Source organism: Gopherus flavomarginatus, chromosome 2 (assembly GCF_025201925.1).
Source record: "Gopherus flavomarginatus isolate rGopFla2 chromosome 2, rGopFla2.mat.asm, whole genome shotgun sequence".
NCBI classification, from domain to species: Eukaryota; Metazoa; Chordata; order Testudines; family Testudinidae; genus Gopherus; species Gopherus flavomarginatus.
The window spans coordinates 59,908,581-59,935,495 of record NC_066618.1 but is presented as its reverse complement, the minus strand read 5'-3'; the positions used below and the strand labels follow the sequence as shown (position 1 = coordinate 59,935,495).

Genomic DNA, 26,915 nt, shown 5'->3' with positions numbered 1-26,915 from the left:
CTCGATAGAATAAAATATACATAACATAAAACTAAAAGGGGTTTTAATGGGATTTTGAAAGCACCAAAACTTCAGTATTAAAATGTAACTATACTCAGTGTTTTGGCATCCATGTTGTTATCATTTATGCAGCCCTTCAAAGAATAAGAATCATCTGTGATAATGCCGTGAGCCAGAAAACACAACCCCAATCTCAAGAGTAAAGTTTTTAAGACCCATATGTATTTATTTCATTCAGAGTTTTCTGAATGAACACTGTACGTTGCAGGCTTTTACAAGCACATCTATCATAGCTCAACCATTGGTATGTATAGCAGCACTAATACTCTGTAAAGCTGCAAATGATAGAAATTAAACTACTTATTCTTGAAGTGGATGTGGCGATATTAAAAAGGAAGAGAGAATGACTTAAATGAAAAGCATTTGTACTGTCTAAAAGCATCTAATGTTTCAAGTGTTGGATGCAGAAATGCTATATCTTACACTACCAAAAGGAACTTGATAGGAATGTATTTCTTATGTTCAATTTATGTCTGATATCTTGAGGCCTAACAATGAAAACCTTAACATCCCAAAAGCAAACAAACAAACAAACAAAAAACCTCACAGCAACACATAATGGTCCAGTTTATAGGGCACTTGTTACAACAGCAAGACTGGGACATTCCGTGTTAGGTTGGATTGGTTAGCAGCTGAAAATTGCTGTTACCATTATAAATTACTGCCAGATGCAGTGTGTGGGAAGAGGTGGAGCGGTGAGGGAAGATACATCTGAGTGGGGGGGGGGTGTTTATGTTAATAACTATTTTAATAACAAAACCCTGAAATACTATATGCCTAATACTGTAAATATACACTCATATTTGGTGGCCTGGATCCTATCTGAGGGATGGGGAAAGTGATGAAAAAATTCTAAATACAGTTAAAAAAATTCTTGCAACTTTTCTCTCTTCTCTCTCCCCCATCCATACCTCAGCCCCCACCAGTGACCTCTATTCCAACTCTCTCCCTCCTTAAGAAGGCTCCTTTCTACATCCTGGCACCAACTTTACTCTGTGGACATTTGGGATCCAGATTTTCCAATCATAATATAACAATACAAGTGTGTCATTTCCAGTGATCAGAGAGAGAGAGACAGGCAGGCAGGCAAGCAGAATGTTCTACAGCTTATCCTCGTCTCTGAAACTAAGCTCAGTTTCAAATTCACATATAGCAATAACTGGGAAATAATACAAGACAAAGGCAATGATCAGGGCCATTCTTTAGGTCCCACACATACAAGCGCTGTAGGTTCTTCTGATTCATCAAACAGGGTCAGAATTGGAGGGGCACAACTGCCACTGAATATTATCCTTTAAAAATCAGACTGCATCCAACTCAAATTTTAAGGCCGGGGGGCTTGATTCCACTACAGCATTAGCTGGAATTATCTACACTTGAATTAACAGCTCTAAAATTAGCCTCGCTCTAGTGAGAGCAATCACACTACACAAACAACACTCAAGCCGCTCAGAGAGATGGTAGTAACAGTTTGGAGTAGCTGAGTCCCTACTGAATTAATAGATCCTGCATCAGCAGCACTGGAGCTTGAACCCCCCCCCCCCCCCCGACAGGCCAGCTAGCTTGAGTTTAAAGTGTCACTTAACTGGAGCTATTTGTGTGTGCACAGGAGTTGGGTTAGGGGTAACATTTGTGTTACACCTTGAGCTAAAACTGCAGGGAAGGCAAGCTCCAGATCTCAAATGCAAAGGACTAGAATATCTTCTTGGTACCCTCTGACTCTTAATGCATCTTTCTCTCTCACTCACACATACATACACACATACACATTTGGAATTAAAATTTATGCCGCTCCCCCAGTAGAATCTTGTGACTTCCATCCAATGGCCAAATATAAGTAGAAGTAATAATACACTAAATCTCTCATCCTATGTGTGATTCACCGTGTAATAACTGCCATTAAAAAATCAAAATTTGCCAAGTGTTACCAAACACTACTATCAGAGTTACTGCATATATTCCCTATTCTAAATATAGTAGGAAAATGTGGTATCTCATATGCCGGTCAGTGAGAATGGTTGGCAAAATATGACCTTTTAATGGCAGTTACTGTATATTATATGCACAATATCTTGGGCAAAAGCAAAAAAGGGTAATTGTGGTTCAAAAGTAATAGCTCTTCGGAGTGATTTAAAGGGACTTCCCTCTCATCCATTGAACCAGTAGGAGTTGTGCTAAAATATTCTCAGATGGAAGTTGTACCAGCATACATTTCAGGGGAAATTGGTAGCTTAACACACACTTTGGAGAACCCATTGCATCGATTGTTTGTTGTGGTCAGACATAGTAAATATAAAGATGGAATGCAATAGAGTAATATTAATTAGCTAAGTTATTGGCCTTCATGGAATGGACCAACAGAAAATTGTAAGAAATACACTTGAAATCACAGCTTTCCCATGTGACCTTGTGATCCACAGGCATTCGTATATTGCTCAGTGAATTTATGTGCCTTAGCAGGTATAAATGTTTTCAGAGTCTCACACTCTGCCACTTGTGCCAGAGCAAACATGTTTCCTTCACTGGTTTTTGTTACTGGCAAGTAAGTAGTAACTGAATATTTTCCTGAAGCATTGCAGCCTCTAAAACTTGTGTGTGGCATTTTGATATGACTGCCAGCAACGAGCCTGTCATCATTGGAATGAGCTAGTGCCAAAGAGTGTTAATGCACTAGCCTGCAACAGTGTGCCCAGTGCTACACTCCAGCTGCCATGCTAATAGTTCACGTCTCCTATCCATATGGAATCACTGGTCACAGTGATCATTCATCATATCCATGATTTCACCAGGAATCAAAAGATCCTCTGTCTTGCTTCTCTGCTTCTGTTTCATCTCACCATGACTAAAGAAGCTAAGGTGTGTACATCATAACCTAGAAACGATCCTTAATAAATGGCCTGTCATCCATGTCTCTCAATAGTGAACAAAGGAGAGAAAGTATGTGTGCCTGGCCTGGTGTTTCCTTCATAAATTTCATTTATCTGAAGTGTTCGAGTAGGATATTTAGAAAGAATATATTCCAGCACTGGCATACTGAGCTTCTTATAATATTATAATTACTTATAAAACTGCAGCAGTTTACTAAGATTTTGCTTTGATAATGGCTTCACTAACTAGTTTCTCTGGTAAACAAGGACTCAGAATAGCAGCTATTCAGGAATGTACTTGTACTTCCAGTGTGATTTATAAGGAAATAATAAACATTATGCAACCTTTTGAATCTGAGCTGGGTAAATACCTCAAAATATTTTCAGTTACTTAAAAAAAACCAACCCAACAACATAAATTCACTTGGGCTGTGTTCACTCCCCATTTGTGTTTGCTCCCTGATAATATTCTAGTAAGTGAGTTTACTGGCTGGGAATGTTAACAGAAACAGCAAATTTTAAGAAGATTTTGGAAAATGTTTGCATTGTTGTAATAGCCTTGTCAGTTGCAGGATATGAGAGAGAGAAGGTGGGTGAGGTAAAATCTTTTATTGGACCAGCCTCTGTTGGTGAGAGAGATAAGCTTTTGAGCTTACATAGAGCTCTTCTTCAGGTATTATTGGAGAATATTTCCAGAGAGTGAATTTTGAATTTAGAAAGGCAACTATTTGACAAGAAATGTGAATATAATGGTATGTCTACACTGCAGTCAGAGGTGTGACCACAGCACCTCTAGAGGTAACTGAGCTAGCTTTGGTCTAACTAGCTTGAATAACAACACTGAAGCCACTGCAGCACTGCCCAGGACTCTAGATTTGTGTTCAAATGCCTAGTCCATGCTACCACTTGTTCTGTCTTGGTTTCACTGCTGTTATTATTTGAGCTAACTAGATCGAAACAAGTTAGCAAAGTCACACCTCTGATTGCAGTGGAGACATACCATAAGAGTATGGTTTATATATTTGGAGCTAAGCCACTGCAAACAAGGAACTGAAAAAATGCCATGTTACCTATGCGTCCACTAATCAAGACTTCTAAAGTTTGGAATAATAAATACAAATAATTAACTACTCATGAATGATCTACAGACCAAAATTTATGTAGAGAAAATATTCCTGCTGAAGAAAAAATAGAATGTCCAGGGCCCTGTTTTGCCCTGTTTTATTGGTAATTGGGCTCAAAGTTTCATTGTGAATTCAACTTCTGAGCCATAAATACCTTAAGAAGCAAGTTTATAACAGCAGCACTAATAGATCTTTAAAAGTGAATTGGAAAACATTTCATTTTTTTAATTTTAAATAATCTTCTTTGGCTTTCAAATCACTAACAAAAATATAGCTATATAAGTACAATAAAAGTATTAAAATAATGAAATCTTTAAAAGAAATATCTGAACTTAATTACTCTCCTTAAATTCTTGCAAAGATTCAAGTTCAGAGTTCTGTGGGTCTCATACAGCAGCTGAAGATATTACAAACACCTAACAAAAACACAAATTCTTGAACCCAAGTTTGGATGGATATAATAGTGAAGCTAGGATCATTTATTCTGGGGAAATAATAGGGTGGATTAGAATTTATTTTTAGAAAAAAGATCATAAATAATACATCTAGGCACAGATTAAAGTCTCAAATACGTGGCACATATCACCAGATGCTTGTAAAAAAAGTTACTGCACTTGCAGACCTAGCCCTGAGTATTCTATTAATGTAACTCTACGTTTGCTTCAGTTTTTGGTATTGGTGTGCAAAAATCCATATGCAATTACCTCCCTGTATTTGATGATGCAGTTCCTATGACTTCATGTACAAATTGATTACTAAATGTTTATTAAGCCATTTGTGCATGCAATCACAGTAACTGCAGATACTTATCTGTAGAAACAGGCCTCCTCTTTGAAAAGTTTGACCTCTTACTACAGGGTTCATTTTTCTGATGCATCATGTTTCAGCCTTCTTCTTGGATGTAGATGATATTCTTTCTATTAGGAGTCACCATGGAGCTATTATGGAGCCTTGTTATTTTCTATGATAAAAATTACATGAAAAATACAAAAAAGTTCTTGTGCCAATTTTGGAGTCCAAATTTGATCACTGAAGCATGTCACAGTGGAATTTCAATGTACAAATGCAGAAAGCTAAGGAATTTCTATCAAAATCTCATATGTGTGTGTGTGTGTAAGCTTGTTTGGGGACCATGAACATGTGTATGTGTGCATGCATGTTTGTAAACCGTATGTAATGTAGTATAAAATTATTTATAATTAACTTACGTGCATAATGTTCAATATCATCCTTATAAATAAGAGGGATTCTCTATTTTACATAATACTACTCTATACTTTGCAAGCTTTGGGTTACTAGATATTTTTGTGGAAGCCACAAAATGAAATGAAATCTTCAAGGGATTGAATTTGTGACACTTTATCAGCTACACAATAATTCTTTGTGTTCCACATGATGCTTGGTGTTTTATAATTTGAGTTATCTTAATACCTGTGAAATAGTGAATGCAATTAAGAAAGAGCTTCATTATTAAAAATGAGGCAAAAATAGATCTAAAGGGACAGATTATTTGCTTTACCAAGATTACACCAGGCAAAACAGTTGTGTTGGAAAGGGTTGCACCTCCTCAGTTTTCTGTCCAGTTCCCAGTCAGAGGCCTGTACAAGATTGAACAAATTGAATCTCTTCTAACTTTTACCCATTGGCAACAAAGCAAAGGGATTATCTGCTAGTTAAACAACACAGGACATCTCTCACTACCCCCAGCATGACTCTGTGCTGGGGACCATGTGTGGGGAAGGAAGGTGGCATAGTAGTGTTACAGAGGGAGAAGAATGAAACAGAGTATCTGCCCTTAAATCTGTATAGACTGGTGAATTGTGCTGTGGACAAGGCATTGCAGGTACAGCCTCAGCAGCATCCATTCAATGGGGAAGAGAAACAGTTGTGAGATCCCAGACTCAGCAAATTTAGTCTATGTCCACATGTTTGTCAAATGGCTGCTTCAGGACATGAAACATATCAACATTATCCCAATTACAGATTCCTGCTTTGCGCCTCTACCCAAATGAGGTCTTATGTGTACACAGTTTTGTTTTTTTATTTTCTTTTTCATATAAATTTCATGCTTGAGAAAGATGCTAGCCTGATAGCCCTGAAGAGTGTAGTCCTCAATGTGTGGACTGCTTGAATTTGCACAAGTCCAGCCTTGTCCTACAAATAATTACTCATATGACTACTCCTCACTAACAGAAATAAAACCGTTGCCCTAAGAAAGCAAACTCACGTGAGTAAGGACTACTTACATGACCCAGGATTTTCAGAATTGTGCAGCTACCAATCCAAAATATATACTAATATCTATCGAGAAGTAAAACTGTATCACTGAGAGATAAGATAATACCAATCAGACCACAATATTAATTAAAACCAGAGACAAAAAGAACAATAAATAAATAAATTATTCACCCACTTGATTCAGTATTTTAAAAGATAGTAACTTTAGGAAAAAAGCTGCATGCATTTTTAAAAACGTATTTGTATAAACACACACATCTCTACACTTTCTTCTTCTGGGTAGTGAGAGGGTAAAATTCTCTATTTGTGTAAATGAGCAGGACTCCACTGACGTCAATGAAACTGCACCCATTTACACCATCGGATACTTTGACCTGTGGTTTGTATATATGAAAGCAAAGTTACATGAAATTCACTGTGCATATACAGAATAGCCACAAACCCATTGTGCACTGCAGAGAGTGGCTAAACTGATCAAACTACATCAATATTTAGTACATGGACTACTGTTCAGTTAGTCTTCTCAACATTGATGCTGGGCAAGTCTGATTTCATACAGAGTATTGTTTTGACTCTTACACAGCTCCTCCTCTTCCAATTTAAAGATCTGACTTTGCACATGGCAGGGTGGTGGTGGTTATTTTTTTTTCCCATATCTTGGTATTGGATGACTGCCCTATTTCATGATAAAAGTGGAATTCTCTTCTGTCTGCAGGGCAGTCCCCAGGGATCAAAGTATGAAACCCAAACTTAAATAAAATCATATCCTGTTTGCAAACATCATATTCCCTTTGCTAGTCACTAATCTGGACCCATAAACCCTAGCACAGCTTGAGAGCCCATTCCTCATCTAAACAAATGCCATAAGCCTCTTTATACTTTTACAGCCATGTCAGAAAATAATATTGACTGCCAATAGTGATGTGATCAGAGCTGCCTTCTCTGAGCCATAAAAGAAGTGGTCTGTTATCAATTTCTCTAAATGTATCAAGGGAACTTTGGGTTGATTCAGTTCCAAGTTATAAATGACAACTCAAAAGCCGCAGAAGCTTTTGAAGCTTGGAGCCGATGATGACATTATCATAAAAGCCTGCTCTTCCTTACTTTGTGGTTTTTTGCCTATCAACTGGACAAAAAATATGGCTGAGAAATGATTTCAAGATTTCTTCACACAGCAGCAAGTCATATGGGCAGGAAAACAGTCACTATGTTTTAGTGACGTACTGGAAAAAAAAAGATTTAACTTACCCACATTAAAATTAGTTTCTGCTTCCCATAATTATCAATTTCATAACACAATTCATAGGGAGGTGTTGTAATAAATCAATCGCAGCTCAGGAGACATCATGTAATGGTCGATCACATCTCGGATGGTGATATCCATGCAAAAAACTGTGGAACTCTTTGATAATTATCAGAGCCACAAGATAATTTGCATTTAGAATCCTCTTTTGGCCATCTCACCTGCACTTCACTTATTTTTCCTGGGATACTTCTGACATCCTAAACCTCTGTACAACTTCAGGGAGTCAGCATTTATTATTAAAACCACTGGCCTTAAAATAGTCTTTTTCTTTCTCCAACATGTGCAATTTCTCCCCAAAATTACAACAGCATGAGATATGGAATTGATAATACTCAGTCCTGGAACAATATAAAGTCCAAAAACTTGCATCTCTGAAGAAAAAAATTAGGAGCACCACTGGAAAGGGGAGATTCCCAGCCATTCAACAGTTTCAAACTGCTAGTCCTGGAAGGTCCTGAGACATAAAACCTTAAAAATTGAAATACTTGTGTGAAAAAACCTATTTCAGGCAAATTTTAAGAGGTTAGAATTCATCATCATTTCTCACTCCCTGTGAGACCTGTACAGTTCAGCTCACAGTATAAGGCAGCCTGACTTTGTAGGAACAGGAACAGATTTATTTCCAATACAGTTTCTTATAAAAGTCTATAAATAGCTTTAAAATATTTTGTTTCTGCAAAATATTTGGCACATACGGAGTCCAATTCACCAGTGACCTGTAGTTTGATCGTTTTCACTACAGGAAAGTGAGGGCAAAGTAGATATAAAATGCTTACAAAATGTAGCATTTTACACCTATTTTGCTTCTGTACAAAAGATGCAGGGGAAAGCTGAATCACAGGAAATATGGGCTTCAGTATTTAGACTGGCCTCTATTTTGATTATAAGATCTTTGGGACAGGTAGGGTGACCAGACAGCAAATGTGAAAAATCAGGACAGGGGGTGGGGGAATAATAGGAGCCTATATAAGAAATAGACCCAAAAATTGGGACTGTTCCTATAAAACTGGGACATCTGGTCACCTTGGTGACAGGGCCTGTCTCTTACTATACCTATACGTGGCACAAAGGGTCCCTGATCTTGGTTACGATCTCTAGGTGTTGTAATAATACACATAAGAATTTGACAGGACAATGTGTCATGAAGGTTGTACTGGCCCTCATTTGAGACCATTTGTAAATAATCCAGGCCATCCCAAACTACTACTTCTAGCTTTAGTCCTATCTATATGCATTAGCTCTTTGAGTCACTCTTCACCATTCAAGTCTGTCTTGAAGCAGTTCCTTGGAAAGTCTGCAGCTAATCATATCCTTTTGCATGACATCCATCCATCTAGGTTTGAGTCTTCCACTCCTTCTCTTACCCTCCACTTCTAAATTTAACCCTTTTTCCTACATATTCTTCCAATCTTCTTTTCACACATCCAAACCATCTAAACCCGGATTCTCTCAGCTTTTCTACCATCTTCACATTGCCTCTCTAATCCATTCATTCCATGGTCCATCCTTGTAACTCCAAGCCTCCATCTTAACATCTCCATTTCTACTGTATTTAAGACCTGCTCCTGTCTCTTCCTCAGTGACCAGCATTTAGAGCCATACAAAAGTGAAGGCCTAATTACCATCTTGTAGATCTTAATTTTTAATGAGATAATTCTCCTATTGCAATCATTCCCTCAATTCTCTCCATTTAGTCCATGTCTTTCCTGTTCTGCTTATGAGTTCATCTCTGAGTTCATCATTATCCCATACTTTCAAACCTACATACTTAAACACCTGTACTGTAGTAGTGTAGCTGACCCCCCAGACTTATAGTATTCTTTGTCTTCCTGAAAGGTATCATCGAAACTACAGACCACAAACTCTGTTTTATTTTTGCTAATTTTCATGCCATTTCTTTCAGGTACACACCCTCATCTCGCTAAATTTTCTTCCACTTCCTTTTTGCTGTCCCACATAGCACAGCATTGTCTGGAAAGAGCATGTGCCAGGGTGCCACTCTCTGGATGTTTTCTGCTAGTGCACTGTGAACAAAAAGTACTGAGCACTGAGGTACTCCAGTTCTTACTAGAAACTGTTTAGTTTCTCCACATGGCTTTCTAACTGTGGTAACAGCACTCTGGTGCATGTCCTGGATGAGTCTGGTATAGGCTATGTGTACATTTATGGCAGCATGTAGTGTACAGGCACTACATGTGTAGTTACATGCCATTGCAAAAGGCAGGCTGCATCAACACTTGCCACTGTGGTGTGTCACATGTCAGCTGCAAGTCATAATGAACTACTCTGGCAGAGGGAGACAGTTTGGGAAGCCGTGGGGAAAGTTTCTGGCAGTGGAGAGCCTTTCCCTGCTTCCTCTCCCCACCAGTGCCTTTCCCCACTGCCAGAGCCTTTCACTGTGGTGGGGAAAGCTTCCAGCAGACAGGAGGCAGTGGGACATTACACTGTTAAAAATAGCTGTGGAGACACAAAAGACACTGCTTAAGTGTGCAAAGAACCTATGTAGGGTACATACCCTAGGCATTCAGTTGTGTAAGGCACTTTATTCCCCTTGCCTCACCTAAGCATGCCAAGCTATTTATACCATGCTAGCTGGACATTAAGTGTTTGTATTCTACATGCTGCCATAAATTTAGACATCCTTACAGTCTTCCGGTATTTGTTCCAGTCTTATAAGCCACCAGATGACTTCTCTGTGAATGCGGTCATAAGCCTTCTGAAGACTGATAAATACTACATACAGGGATTTCCTCTTTTCTCTATGTGTTTCCACAAGCAATCTCAATGCAAAGATAGCAACCATTGTTGACTTGCCTGGCATGAATCCAAATTAATTGTTACTGACCTTTACTTCTGTTTGTGGTCTCTTATCAATAACTTTCTTCCAGATCTTCATTGTGTGGCTCATGAGTTTAATGCCAATGTGGTTACCACAGTCTTGTACATCTCCTTTTCTCTTTAATACTGGTACTAATGTGCTCTTTCTCCAGGCATCAGGCATCGTCTCAATCCTCATGATACAATTAAACAGTTATGTCAATATGTTCGTGTCAGTTGCTTCCATACTCTGCTGTATGCTACCAGGGCTGAGATTTTTCTTATTTTTCATGTGGCTCAATGCTTTTATAACTTTTTCTTTGAGGTCTGGTGCCACCAGACCTTAGTTTTGTTTTATCATAGGACATAGTTCTATTGGTTTCTCTCCATTCATTAGCTTTTCAAAGTAGTTTCTCCACTGTTCTTTAATCTGGTTCTCGTTGATTAATTATATCTACTTTTATCTTTAATTACTTTGATCTCACTACTGTCTTTAGTTCACTTACCACAGGTTTTTGCCAATCAATATATTTATTTCTCACCTTCCTTCATGTCAAAATGGGCATTTAAACCTTCCATGGCTTTAGCCTTAGCAGCTGCTATCTCTTTCTTTGCCCCCTCCACCTTTTTTGGGGGGCTTTTTTATACTTCTGAAAATCCTGCTGTTGGAGCACTGATTGCCAAAGTTTAAAACACTTTTTTTTTCCTTCTCAGCCTCTTGAACTTTCTCATTCTGCCACCAGATCTCACTGGGGACAAAGGCTCTTGCTTCTATTCCCCAAGCGGGCTCTGTGCACATTCTTGAATTTTGCTTGCAACATGAATCTACCATTGATTCACATTTTCTCTTAAGCCTTCTAAAACAGATCTTCTCCAACACTTCCTGCTAACTTTGTTAAGCTTACACCACTTGGTGTTCTGTATTGCTTTGGATTGTTTTCTTCTAATGTATTATATGTATCCATAGTCAAGAACTAGCATTCTATGTTAGCTGCAATGCTTTCTCCTAGGATGACTTTACAGTTTTTGATGGCCATCCCAAACTCACATAGACAAAAACTTTACATCACAATAAATCATCATATATTCCCTATATTTTAATGCAAGAGGAGTTGATAAACTTGATAAGTATCAAGACAACCTGATAATTTTCTATAATTCACTAACTATAATAACCCAATCATAGAATTAATAATCAAACCAGCACAAAAACAATATTTAACATAATAGAGCTGGCCACTAAGGCCCCAATCCTACAAAAATGATGCACCTGCTTAATTTTAAGCATGTGCACAATTCTTTGCAAGACTGGGACTTAAATTCCAAAAATACTACAAGGGGAGGTCAAAAAAATTGCATCTTATCATTTTCTCCCCTGTGCAAGGAACTATGCTTAAAAATAGGTTATCCATATTATTATATTAGCATAGAAAGGAAAATCACATAAAAACTGCCAAGCACCCTGTGCATACTACTACTACTAATAATAATAATAGAAAGAAAGGAAAAAAATACCTTCTTTGAATAACAACACTGTGTATAATATACTTAGAATGAGCAAACTTTCTCTGAGCTAGACTCTCAGCTTGTGTCAATGGACTTCAATAGAGCTATTCCAATTGACGCCAGCTGACAATCTGGCACTAGATATTTCCATTTGCAAGTCATTTCTGATTATTTATCAATGCCTCAAACACAGAACAGAGAACTCCACACTGACACAGAACTTCTTAAAGAAGGGGAGTCTTTCATATATTCTTTCCCACTATATTCTCTACTACAGGATACAGACGAATTTCATTTTCACACAAGTAAACAAAAGAAAACAAAGATCTGCTCATGAACAAATGAGAAAACTGCATTCAAACTCATCCATCCCATCACATAAAACATTCAGACAAGAAGTATGCTGGGTTTACTGCATTATGCAATACTATCCCCCTTATCCCAAAAGCTTTCAAAAAAAAAGTGACCCTTCACTACTTCCACTCTTATAATAGAAAGAGCTCATTTTAACTAAGAGACAACTAAATTCAGCCAAAAAAAGGTCTCCTAAACTGACCATTTACTTTGGAAAAGGTCATAACCTCCTTCCTCCCTCTCTAAAAAGAGTCCCTAACCAAACACAAAAATAAAATAAAAAGAGGCAAACTAACTAGCGGTACACTAAATAGAGTGTAATACAACAACATATATTTCTGTTTATATGCTTCTTTATCAGAAATGAGTCAAATGAGTTTGACAAAGTGCAGGTTCCTCTAAATATCTGAAAGAAGAAAGGTTGGCTGAGTATTTCCTGATCCGTGTTAGCGGTAGACTTAGTGCAGAACAGCAAACACACCTCTCATTTCTAGAAGCACTGTAAAGCCACATTGCACACATCAGTTAATATCTTGATGACTTATTTCTCAGAAGTAAGATTTTCCAAAATTTCACCAAACAAACAAAATGTTTTCCAAAACATTGAGAGCACATGGCAACCTTTAGTAGTTTCCCATGCTCTTGAGCAATCCTAGGTATCAGGTACCTCTTATTAACTACTTTTTGCTCATAAATGCAGACAACATCTCCTGAACTTGTTCCTCATTTCTTGCTCATTCCTTTCTCAAACAAAATCCCCGATAATTATAATGACAGTTTTGCCTCAGTAGGACCTGATTTGGCCATGTGTATAAACACACACACACACACACACACACACACACACACACACATATATATAACCTGAATATATAGAGAATGTCATTACCATTAGTCACTAGGCTTAAAATACTGGACCTGATCCTCGGCTAATATAGCCACAAAGATTTACATCCTTTGAGAGTCTGTTCCTTAATTCCATTAATGAAATCTTTAGAAATTACCAAATAACAACAACAATTATAAAGTAAAATTGATTTTTTGTTAAAGTCCTGTAGCCTGTATATGCTTTTTGTCAAGTTCATGCTTCATGATAATATCTCATAATAAGAAAAACCCACAGCAAAGATTCTAGTGGTATGGAAATTATCCTATGTGGGGGACAAAAGCATATAAAATGTGTTGGCAAGCTTCAGTAGAGAAAAAGCAAATTTGTAGTATTTCAATGGAAGTTGGCCTCTAGCTCCAATTGCACTCTAGAGACTGTGGTTTCACTCCTGAAGACAAAAACAGTGAAAGGGAGCTAGAACAAATGTGCAACACTCAGCCAGCATATCAATGGCCAATAATCTAAGCATTGCACCTTAATTTTACTGACAATGATTGTTTACAGTTGCATTTAGACCACAGAACATAGAGTAGCTAAAGGAATCACCAGTGAAAAAAATTGTAGATGGAAAATCATTTCTAACTCTTACGACCTTCAATAGTAAATAGCAGGAGAATGTTAACAAATGTTGATAGAGCTCTCTTCTGTGAGGATTTTTTTTTTAATTTTGATTCTTTTCCTAATATTGGAACAGTTTCTCCTAGAAATCTGGACCCACTGGCTCAAAATGTAGCAGAATAAATAGTTTCCATAAGTTGGTATTAAAAAGGTTGGTCAAAAATTCTATTTAATATTTTATTAACAAAAATTATGCCCTGACAGCTAGTAAACAATGCCCATTATGCAAAGTGCTATTTGTGTGTACTTTATTTTTTTCCTTTCTGTGGAACATAGTGCTGCATTAACTATTGAGTACTCTTTATCAGGCTTTCGCTATATCCAAGAACAGTTTACTACAATACAGCCCCTCTAATTATCATATTAGTTTTCTCAAAAACCCACGCACAAAAGAAAATATGTACACGGACAGACAAGTAACATACCTCCTATTAGGACAAAAATATTGCTCCGTGATACTGCACTCTAAGATTATGAATATATTGCAATGCACAGTATCTAGAAAAAAATCAGTATGGCACTAAGACAAAAGCTTCATTTTTATTTTCTGTCATTGTATATTAGCTCCACAAGTGTAGGACCTGCTGAATGAGAGCCTGAAGATGACAAATTACTTTAAAAATCAAATTATGTTGTACAGATTACATTGAGACAGCCTCTACTTACCCCAAGTCCCCCACAAGGCAACAAGGAAAAGATTTTTTGAGACACGCTGCCTATATGTTAAAGAGAAAAGACAACAATAAGCATAAAACTGAAAAAATAATCTTCATTAATTCAATCCTAATGTATTAATCTCTCTCAATAATTAGTCAACTAAAATATTGTTTGCAGTGTTGCTGTAGCCATGTTGGCCCCAGGTTATGAGACAAAGTGGGTGAGGTAATATCTTTTATTGGACCAACTTCTCTTGGTGAAAGAGACAAGCTTTCAAGCTTCTCAGAGCTCTTTTTCAGGCCTTCCTGCAGAAGAAATCTGTGGAGCTGGAAAGCTGTCTTCTTCACCAACAGAAGTTAAACAAAAATACTATAACTTTAGAATAACACTGTGATTAGTACTAAAAAGATCAAAATCAGTCTTTGGATTTTGGGGTTAAATTTTGAAACACTAATAAATCTGTTAAACTGGTTAGGCTGGGATTTCCAAAAAATGGGGGTTAGGCATGAAACCTCACTGAAAATCAATGTGAATGCTGGTACTCTTAATGGTCCAGACAATTACAGTATGAGCTCTTTTAATGTGTAATTATATGAGTATTTTAATAGCTTATAATTAACATAGATAACTGTATATTTCAGCAGTAATATATGAATTGATAGCATTACTATACCAAATGGAATTTAGACAAAGAACATACAGATTACACAGTCTAATTTATTACTTCCCTTAATTTACACAATATGATGACTCAATATATCCTGAAGTTGTTACTTACTTTTAAGTCAATCCTATATTCAGTTTTTACTGCCTCTGAATTTAGAGGTTAAATTACGTAGGAATCTTAAGATTTGACCCATTCACTATTGGAGTATGTAATTTGGCTCTAGGAAAATCTTTCCAGGGCAGTTGTGGAAGAGAACATAAATTTCCCCCAATGTACCACCGAACTAGTTTTGTAACTTCAACACAGAGGAAATGCTAGATGGTGGATCAATTCAAGCTGCCTAGAAAGTAGCAATCCATTGCTGAGGAAGAGGCAAAGGCTAGAGTTGCTTGTGTTTAACTAGTATAAATGAAGTGTATAATGAAGATTATAAACTACAGTCTTTCAGCACTGAGAGACCAGATTGGAAAATTGGAAGAAAGTGCCTTAGTCTGATAGTAAAATCCAAGACACACTGACTTTGCAGCTATTTCTAATCAGCTGAACAGGGCATATTGATCAATTAACAAAGGGTGAAAATAATACAGGTACAGAGGGACTAAACAAAGCCATCTGCATCAATTTAAGAGCTCCCATGTGGCTATGCAAGGGGACTGCACATGCAGTAGCTGTACAGAATATTCTCTCACAATATGTCATAGAGGGATGATTACCCCAGATATACCAGGGTAGGTAGACGCTCTGGGGCATGCCAGAAAGGAGATATGGAAGGGGGTCATCAGGTCACTTGCAATGCAGATCCAGTGGCTGACGTGGAGGGCATTTTTTCACGTTTTTCTGATGAGATGATGGAAAAGTCTGGGAAAGGGTGCTAAAAAAATACATAATTAAAAATAACAGGTTGGAGGTGCTGTCAGAGTATTAGGAGGAGGTGACTAAAGTTTCATGTAAGACAAAGGATGACATTTTGAAAACATTGCATAACTAGAATTTTTTTCAATAAATCCAGTGGCTAACTGATGAGAGAGGAAAGATGAATTCCCAGATATCTTAATGCTAGATGCATATAGGAATTGTCACAAAAAGAGAGCAGATGGTGAAGCAAGATGTAGAAATCCATCAACAGACAGTATTCAACACTGAAATATCGACACAAGGGAAAATATGTACAAAGACTTTTCAACACATCAAGAAATTTACCAGAAACACTCATTCCCTATTGCACAATTGTCAGAGAAGCAGATAGCAAAGTGATAACAGAACAGGAAAGACATCAAGATCTCTTTGAAAGAACAGTATGAAAAGGTTTTGCTAAGAGGGAGTCGGACCGTCACCTAATGATCCTCACATCCATGAAAGAGCCTCCAGCTTTATTGACAAAACAAAAAGACAAAAAAAAAAAAACCAAAACCAGCAGTAAAAATTTTCAAAATGAGACAATGATATTTGGAAATTATTCAAAAATACTTGGCAAATGCCTACTGCTTGATTTTTCACAAAATGTATCAAAGGGGAAAAAAAGGATTTGAATATATCAGATAAGGTGGAAGGAGAATGAAAGCTTCACAGTAAGTTCTTCAGTCTTGCATCAGGACATGTTCTGTAAGATTGAGAGCCAAACCTTTGAAGAAAATGACCATCAGACAAAAATCTGAGGGATATGGTGTTGGAGTGGTCTGCTCTATTAGTCATGGATACAATATAGAGCACAAATAAAGGAATATTAAAATAGGAGACTCACAAAGGTTTCCTTTTCTGATATGTAAGACCACAAAGGAAAGGATTCTCTGGTGAGCTCTCATACAAAGGAAACTGTTTGGAGAAGAGGGTTATGATGCAAAGTTAAGCGCCAGGACAGTAATCCACATGGATACTGCAGTCTGTGTGAGTGATTCACAATGCAGGATTGAGGCTTTGGTGAGCAAAAGAAGAGACAGCAGCAAAACATTACTTTGTGGAAAGATGGACAGTCTAGTAGTACTGTATGAAAGCTTGCAGAACACAAGGGAGGTTTGGGGACTTAACTGTTTTCCAATATCAACCCTCAGATTGAAGAGGGTACTGCTGAGTGAGCACATAGGAATGCACAAAAATTGTAGCATACTTACATATGCTGTCTAAATATATCTTTTTGTTCGACTTTAAATGAAGCATATAAGCTGACAGCAAATTTTTCACATTTACAAATTTGTGGTAATTGGAAACTTACTTTTTCAGAAACATTTTCATAATGACAGAAAGAGAGAAAAAAATTCACACTGAACTTGCAGGATCTACATGGAAATGACTGATTGTTATGCATTTGTGCTCGTTAAAAGAGGTTTGAAATGGTGTCACATTAGACCGTAATGTAATATGACACATCATCTCCTGTATTAATTTGCATCACATCAAGATGTAATGCAATATGTCATGTTATTTAACACACTGTAGTGAAACGTGAATAATCAAAAGCTTAACTTTTTCATAGTGCAAAGTTACATAATTTCTAAAAGGTTACATAATTTGTAAAATGATCATTTGTAATAACTGAACTCTTAGGCCCTGAGTCAGGAAAAATGTAACCATGTGTATAAATCCATCCCTCTTCAGGAAAGCACTTAAGCACCTGCTTAACTATAAACATGTGCTTAAATCCTATTGATTTATCAGGACATAAGTATGTGGCTAAGCACCCTTTTTGAAGATAGGTGTTTTCCTGAATCAGGGCTTTAATATGTAATTTGTAAAACACACACTTAATTAGCAAGTATTAAATTGCTCATGCTAGATTTACCCCATCTCCTGTAAGTCACTTTTAACACTAGCGCCCTAAGCAGTTTCTTTTTTTATTTTTAAGTTACAAAGAAAGGATTGGATATTTCTGAATACAAAATAGTTTAATGCAGTATAAATCTGTTGTTTCCACCAGGCCTACTATCTGCGGTGTTCCACTGAAAAGTGTCCACTATGCATGACTGTGTGCATGGTCGGTGAGGGTGGGGAACAAAAGACTGGTTGAATTTGTTAACCACCTTTCCTTTGAGTTACCACATGAAGCCAAATCATGGAGCTAGTCAAAAATATTTCAACAGAACAGTTTTCTGTCCAAAAAATGCAGTTTTTTTTACACTGAAATGCGTTGCGGGAATTTATCAATTTCATGAAATTTTCAATGGGAAATATTTCACATAGACAAATTCGAGTTCCCGACCAGTTGTATCAAATTGTTGTAGTTTTTTTATTTTTGCCATCCCACAGACCTGGCCTAATAAAAATATAAATGCTCACAAAAGATAATTGTGTTTTTCTTTATCTATTCTAGCGCCTCACTGCAGAAGCAGTTTATCACTGTTCCGGAAGAAATTATTAGCATCACCATTTCTATAGCAAAATAAGTGTTCTATTTTAGTGTAGTTGTAGAAATAGTTACTAATGAATCTCTGAAGAAAAAAAAAGCTTCTGGTGAGAAGGGTATGTTATAAATACAAAGCTCCATGTCTTATACTGGGTGAAATAAAAGTAGCTAAGAACTCAAATGTGCATAGTGCAACATTCACTATTATAGGTTTGTCAAAATACATTGCCTTGTGCAATACTTATATGAGATTAGAATCTAACCCTACTGTTCCTAAAATTAAAGTATATGCTCATCACTGACCATGCATCTGAATATAATTCTTGGGACACATCAGTGCTGATGGCTTGTTTTTATTTTTACATATCCATTAAAAACCATTTAATACTTTAAATATGGTTTTATGTTACTCAAACATACTCTACACTGCATACTGCACAGTTACACAAAGTTCAGTTATCAGCAAAATCTGATGAATGGTATCTATATTCAACCCGGCTGAAATAAAGATTAAAATAAATAAAATGAATGAGAACAGCAGAAGAACAGTTTTGACAAGCAAGTGTATTTTTAACTCTTATTTTCAGATGAAGGACATAAAGAAATAGAAGATCTACTGCATTCCAAACTTCCATAGTTACTGACTTCTGGCGGAAATAACTTAAAGGGTTAATATTAAAATGATGTAAAAGCAAATGTGGATTAACTTCTATTGTTGTTTTCCAGCCAGTGCATTTTACTAATGTATATTGGCTTCCACTGTAATATTCTCATTTCACTTAGCAATGCATTTGGAAAAAGTGAATTTTTGTCACACTGCTTGCCAAGTATTTTAAACTGACACCAGCTATGACTAATGACAGTGCTGGAATGTGCTGTTCTCAGTAGAATAGAGGCCTGTACAGACCTAGGAGTTTCCTGGGGTCCAGCTTCTGTCTGTTCAGGGGGCTGGTGCCATATAGCAGTGAATGATGTTCAGAGTGAACCAGCTGTATTTCCTCCAGACTGGCTTTTCGACCTCGAATTCGCTGAAAGAAAACAGCAGAGGCCTACAATATTCCACTGACAATATTTGAGGGGGGGGAGTAAAGGTCCAAAATAACATTTAGTATGATTAATAATGGGTTGAAATTACATCATGCAGGAATGTGACACTGATTTGTTTATTAAAGTACACTAAAGATGAAAAACAAATGCATGTGTGGTTTATCACAAATGCTGTGGTTAAGTATTAACTTATAGTTAGCAAGATACAGTATTTCACATAACAGAAAAAAGAAGTCTCTCTCTCTCTCTCTCTTGCTACAAGCCAATAAGAGTTAGAAAACAAACACAGATGTGTTTTCTATTGTACTCAATCCACTTTGAATATCTCAATATTAACGAAAACAGTGTATTCGCACCTGGAAGCCACAGATGATTTTTGAAATAAAGATCCCTGTGTTTTGCTAGTGCCACTATTACTTACCACAGTGTCAATTTATTCTTATAGAATGGAAAATATAAAAGTCATACATTTAAAGTAAGCTAAAAGTACTTTTTTTCTTGAATTTAGGATTGGTCTCCATAGAGTTTCATTCTGCCAGACTCAGATTCATTTGCTGCCTCTTTTTTATTTTTATGGCTTCCTTACCTATTGTAACTGGAGTTTGGCCCTTTAAATACTTACCCAGCCTTTACCTTTCCGGTACAGCATTGTTAAACTTCAAGGATATTCTTCTAGCTCCATTTAAGTAGTCAGTTAAAAAAACTGTAAAAATGACACTTGCTTACTCAACAGATCTTCTCCCTGTGTGTATTTAGTTATATTTGCTTACTACAGTGACATAAATAAGCATTTACTACTTTCTACTCCTGTTAGTACTGCACTCAGTCTATTCTGGTTTATGCATAATCAGAAGCAAGTTCTGATCACGATGTCTTTATTACTGTAGAAGCAGAAAGAAAACAGATCAACTTTAAAAGCCTAGGTTTTATTTGCAGTGTTGACAACTAGAAACCACATGGGTAAAATCCTCCGCTGGTGCAAACTGTCATAACTCAGGCTGAGGATCTACACCCATCAAATACGGTGTATAGGTAAGTAAATAGATATGAAACTTACTGAGGGACAATACACATATAACCCCCATGATATTTTCATGGAGTCATTTTTCAGAGTATATACTTCCACGATTTGGATGACTGTTCTTTTTGATAAATTTGATTTAGGAACTTATTTTTTCCTGGAGGTAACTTTCTAGCACTCAGTATTATATAACAACCCCCCTTCCCACCACTACCACCACCATCATCACCACACACACATTGCAAAACACTAAACTTTCCTCTTCATCAGGGCACAAAAGCAACAATTACATATATTTAGTGCCCTACGAAATTCACGGCCATGAAAAACATGTCACAGACAATGAAATCTGGTCTCCCCTGTGAAATCTGATCTTTTGTGTACTTTTGTGTACTTTTATCCTATACTATACATATTTCACTCGGGAGACCAGCATCTCTCAAATTAGAGTCCTGACCCAAAAGAGGCTCATGGAGGGTGTTGCAAGGTTATTGTAATAGGGTCGAAGTATTGCCACCCTTACTTGTGTGCTGTCTTCAGAGCTGGGAGGCTGAAGAGTGGTGGCTGCAGGCCAGGTGCCCAACTCTGAAGGCAGCACCCAGCCAGCAGCAGCAGTGCAAAAGTAAAGATGGCAATACCATACCATTCCACACTTACTTCTGTGCTGCTACCTTCAGCATTGAGTCGGGACCCCTACAGTTACAACACCATGAAATTTCAGATTTAAATATCTGAAATTATGAAATTTATGATTTTTAAAATTCTGTAACCATGAAATTGATCAAAATGGACCATGAATATGGTAGGACCCTACATAAATTTGAAGAAAGCAAGTTTTGAGGAAAAAGAGTTGTGTAGGGTGGTCCAACCAGACTAGGCATAATTTACACTAAGTTAAGAAGAGGTAAATTTTGCTGAATAATCAGAAACATATCCCTAAAAATTAGATCTAGAGGACTGTGGATTAGTCTCCCAAGGGAAATGGTGGAAGTCCTATTTGGTGCATAATTTAAAACTAGACTGGACACAGCAATGGAAAATAAAATTTAGGAAACAATCCATGGACTAAATGACAAGCTCTTTTTTCATTTCCAAATTCTCCCGGCCTCTCCAGTCTCACGTGAGACTTTGTAGCAGCACATTCACATCTTTTTGACACACTTTTCCACAATCAAAATCAGCACATTATCTTTCTTCATGGAGTCAATGATAAAAATATTTTTTCTTCAAAAGTGTGGTGACTGGTAAGATTTGTTTATTCATCCATTCTCTCTAAAAAATGTATATATTTCTATCAATAGTTTCACAACATATGTACACAATTTTCTATAGAGATAGGGAGGGAAGGATAGTTTTTAGGTCAGCTAAAATATTTTTCTAATCAGACAGATAAACAGATGTGGTGTCAATGTTTTATCAGAATGAGCTTGGAATGGCTGCATTAGTCACAAGTGGCAAAGGCCCAAGTGCAATAAGCAGGTCATTTCAAATAAGTGCCCACATACCCTTTATGCTGCATGTTCATACACTTAGCTCACATAGATGGCTTGTCCACATGAACATCAAGTTTGCAGCAAGTCTGCGTATAAATCCATCCCACATCAGTCTGCCATGCAACAATTGTCCATGTGAATGCAGCTGCCACACATTAACAATTCCTTAGGGTATGTCTACACTTACTGGTAGATTGGCACTGCTTCAGTCAATGCAGGGAGTGTCGACTCAGCGGGTCTGGTGAAGACACACTAAATCGATGGGAGAACAATCTCCCATTGATTTGTGTACTCCACCTCCCCGAGAAGCGTAAGGGAAGTCGATGGGAGACGCTCTCCCGTTGACACAGTGCAGTGTAGCCACCATAAGTGGATCTAACTACGTTGACTTCAGTTACGTTATTCACATAACTGAAGTTGGCAAGTTAGATCGATTTACCACGATAGTTTAGACCCGCCCTTAGTACCCATTGATCTACTTCACTTTGAACGGGACTAGACCACAACGCACTAAAAAACTGTTAGTGACTGTCACAAGATTCCACATAGTTAATGTGCGGCAAGCTAGTGCAGGGTGAATTTATACCCCAGCTTGCTGCTAACCAAATGTTCATATAGACAAACCCACAGATTACAGAAAAACTATTTTAGAAATATTAAAGAGGGCTAGAATTTTTTTATTTGCCATTAGTTGTCATAATCTTTTGCTTTTAAGGTCAGTTTCCATAGTACCAAAACTCCAATGGCTCAAGACTTGGGTCAGAATAATGTCATGATTTTCAGATCGAATATGTCAAGACCTAGCAGGTTATATCAGTAAATGCTGTAACCCCATTGTAAAATTTGGAGTCTCTTTTTTCAATGGTGCAAAGTTCCTGTTTTAAGCCCTCATGGGCAACAAGAGGTCAGACACCATACTGTTAACATTTTTGTATGTTTAGGTATACACAAGTATATATTTACTTGTTGTGAGGGATAAACAGAGAGATGTGAACTGCTTTATCTGCATCCCCTAATATTTTCAAGGTCTGAAATATGGCCAATGTAATGTCCTAATTAGTTCTGATTAGCCCTGGAGGTATCTAAATTGTTTTTAAAGTGCCCATACAGATTTCCCTCCTGCTGCCCGATCTCTCTCCTACTTCCCCCCTTGCCTTTTGTGTCTTCTTTGAAATAAAGATTCCTTTTTCAGAGTATCACTTTAAAGTTCAATGAAAATAATCTGGGAGTCTCAGGCCTCTGTAACAAAACTCTTTCTCCCCTCCCAGAAAGTTAAAGCTCACGAACTGGCCAACGCATCCATGCAGTAAGGCAGCAATAGACACGTAAAACATCCCATGAATCCCCCGTGAGAGCGTTGCGGGGCACAGCGTGAGCGGAGCGAGCAATAGGCACTGGATCCATGGGCTGTGTTTATTCGCGCCGGAGGAGGCTAAGCTCCCCACACGGGGCAAGAAACGCGGGATACAGCAACGCTCCCATTGGGGGCGCACGGTCCTGCCGCCTTTGCAGCGCCGCTGCCGAGAGTTCTGCACAAGCGCGGCCGGACTGTGGCTCCGCCCCGAGACCCCGTTCCCGCTCAGAGGCTGCCCCGTGGCCCCGCCCACACTGCGCCTCTACCCGCTGAGGCCACGCCCCTTTCTGTCGCCCTCCGTCTCTTCCCCCGCCCCCTGCTTGCGCCTCTCCACTGCCCGTCCCCCACGGCTCGCTCTAAGCAGGAGGGGGCGGAAAGGAGCAAGCGGCGGGTGGGGAGGCCTAGGGGAGAGGAGGGGGGCGGAGGCGGAGGGAGGAGCAGGCTCAGGGGTTGGGGGAGGAGGGAGAGGGGGTGGTGCCACGGGGAGGACGTGGCCTTGGGATGGACAGGGGGCGGGGCCAAAGTCCAGGCTCCGGTGGCCTTACCGCTGTTTGGAGCTTCCCACACTCCCGCCAGCCTCCCCAAACGCGAGAGGTACGGGCAGCCTGTGGCTGGGTGGCTACTCCCCATCTCGTGCAGCGAGGAGGAGTAGCTGCAGCCTTGGGTCTACTCTCCCCGCCAGTGTAGCTGAGCCAGTACATTTGGGGATGCACTCCTCTGTGCCAACAAAAGAGTTGGTACAACTTATTCTCCACCCTGGAGCAAGTCGGAAGCAGGAATCAAACCGTTATTTGAGAGTCACAATTCAGTCACTGTTCTGGCTCCTCAGGCAGCACAATTGTGCATTGCCCTGATGGTATTAATTTTGATGTAATATATGGGGACAAAGAGTTAAAGGTGTCATGACCCTTTCACTGTCCAACATTAAACAGTTTTAGATAAGGTTCAGGGTTTGGTATATACAGCTCTTAGTCTGCTTAGCGCCATGGCAAGTACACTATTAAAAATCTTAACTTTTTATAGTCTTTGGAAGGAAAAGAACCCTAGTCTAACAGCCTCTTTGATAGTAGTAATTGTCCTTTAGGGGGAAAATAGAAAAAAGTTAGTTGAGATGGTTTGGAGTTGTTATTAAAATCCAAACCTATTTCCTAGAAGACGAAACAAGACAAACACAAGAGGGGAAAGAAAAGAATAGCAAAGATAAAAAATGCAGCTTCTGTCTCTTGTGTTGACATTCACTTGCAGCCTCGCTGCTGGAATAAACATGTGCATGGCACACAGTTGTATTAGCCTCTCTGAAAATTAGCAAATTTGTGCCAACATCAGGCTGTTTAAGGAATTGCTTTTAACTGCCTCTTTCATTGCAGGCTTACAGCAGTGTTGCAGTAGATACAGTCTTGGCTGACTGAATCAGACTCTTACTAGATAGAAGACAAATGGAGAAGGAAAGAAAAGGGAAGAAATAAGGTGGGTGTAATATTTTGGGGTGCAACTCAGACCAGTAAGAAGTTGTGTCACCACCTGCTCTGTAAACCCAAGTGCCTTAAATGCTCTGCTGCTGTGTACACAGCCTGTACACCATCAGCCAGTAGACAAGCATGTAGTTCCCTGAGTGTCTGTGTGTACTATGCAGAACTGGCTCAGCACTCTGACCCCAGCAGGCTGCCTACAACAGAACAGCTCTACCCTGGTCTCCAGCAGCTTCAGTGACTACTTGCAGGGTGACCCCAGTACACTCCAGCTCCCAAATTTCCATCTGCCTGGAAGTCTTGAGCCCTGTCCTGGAACACTCAGAGAAGTAGTAAGGTTCATTGAGCCTTAAAAGAGATAAAAGTGCACTTTATCATTTTAACTGGAGTGAACAATCTCTTCAATTCAAACAGGGCACTGGGCTGAATTATAGTAAAAATAAAACAAGTTTATTAACAAAAGGACATAGGTTAAGTGATACCAAATAGAAGGGATTGAAGCGAGAACGGGTTAACAAATGAACAAAAGTAAAAATACACTTTCTAATGACTAAGACCTAACTTAACATGGCTGACCGGATGCTCTGGCCAGGACCCAACACAGGGACCACAAAGCGCTAGGTTTCTTTGTCTCCTCAGGTGTCAGATAAAGATGGAGTCTCTCTTTGACTCTTATGTTCCAAAGGAATTGTCTTTGTCCTAAAAGTCAGGAAGGCCTCCTGGTGAGTCAGTCTCCTGTGTCTCTCTGGGATGTAGGAGCCATGTTCCTTCTCTATCTCTTGAGTTCAGTCTCAGGATAACCCCTGCTCATTTAGCTTGATGGCTTTGTGTTTACTAATATGTGAACTGAGGTAAACCCACGTTCCTTTGTTTATGACAGATCTGTTTGTTATTTTTACCTAGGTTAGGCCATCTGGTTTTAAACATGTTCTAGTAACATGAGACAGAGACAATTCATAACTTTACATATGACATGGTTACATTCATTTTATAATGCTATTACTGACCAGTGTGTTGTTAGTTTTCAGATGATACCTCACAGGGCATATTCTGTCTAAATATCCTTGCAGTAGTGTGTAGTATGTGAATACATGGGTACCTAGGTTCACAGTGGGGAATCAAAATGACACATGAAGCATGGCGATGACAAAGTTTCACATCCCAGGTGTGGTTCAGGTTTAGCCAAGGCCGGTGGAGGTGATGATTTCATCTGGGTCCCTCTTTCTGGCCTGGCCTGGTCAGGACATCTTTCAGGATCAGAATGACAGAGGCTCAGTGTTAAAGAAGATCCCAGTGTCCAAAGAGGTAGCCATGATGTTGCACAGACATCTTCTTCATTTTTCCCCCAAAATCTTTTCTTTTAAGATCACCAAAGGGAGAAAGACTAATTCAGTCTTTTTGTCTCCCATTTGCACATTTCCCCATCAACATTTATTGCTGTAGGCTACTGTATCATTTTGTAAACTTTCAGTCACTTATATACCTCTGCCCTGATATAATGCAACCCAGTATAACATGAATTCAGATATAACGTGGTAAAGCTGTGCTCCGGGGGAGGGGGGCTATGCACTCCGGCAGATCAAAGCAAGTTCGATATAACGTGGTTTCATCTATAATGCAGTAAGATTTTTTGGCTCCCGAGGACAGCGTTATATCAGGGTAGAGGTGTAGTTGAGGCCGTAATTAGGGTACATCTGTAGGCCCAATTATCAAAACATCCCTTACTGAGGATACATTGCAAAGTCCAATCTAGCAGCTAGGTAGCACTCTGCAACTTTCAGTTGCCCTGTTCTGATGTATCACATGACACTTGGTTATCCTATGCTCGTAGACCTTTGTCAGACAGAGTAGGTGCATCAATAAATGACAAGCAACAGCTCATCTTCTATGAAAATATTATGTCAATGTTTTACACACAAAGTCCCCAGTATTGTAAATGCTATATAAATTTCCATTCTAACCCTCTGTTTTCAGTCACTAATAAAAACAACGAGGAGTCCTTGTGACACCTTAGAGACTAACAAACCTAATAATTTTCTAAAACTCACCATTCAAAATAAAATTTTCATGGCTTGGTCATGGGCTGAATGG

At 38.5% G+C, this 26,915-nt stretch overlaps 1 protein-coding gene across 1 annotated transcript in view; it reads right to left on the bottom strand.

The window, feature by feature from the left end:
• The window catches only part of HDAC9 (histone deacetylase 9), a 511,031-nt gene that overhangs the window by 152,353 nt on the left and 331,763 nt on the right, over window positions 1-26,915 (bottom strand). The window contains exons 16-17 of the mRNA XM_050938581.1: window positions 19,348-19,468; window positions 14,446-14,495 (exon numbers count right to left, since the gene is read on the bottom strand). Coding sequence (XP_050794538.1) covers window positions 14,446-14,495; window positions 19,348-19,468 — 171 coding nt within the window. The remainder of the gene's footprint in view (window positions 1-14,445; window positions 14,496-19,347; window positions 19,469-26,915) is intronic.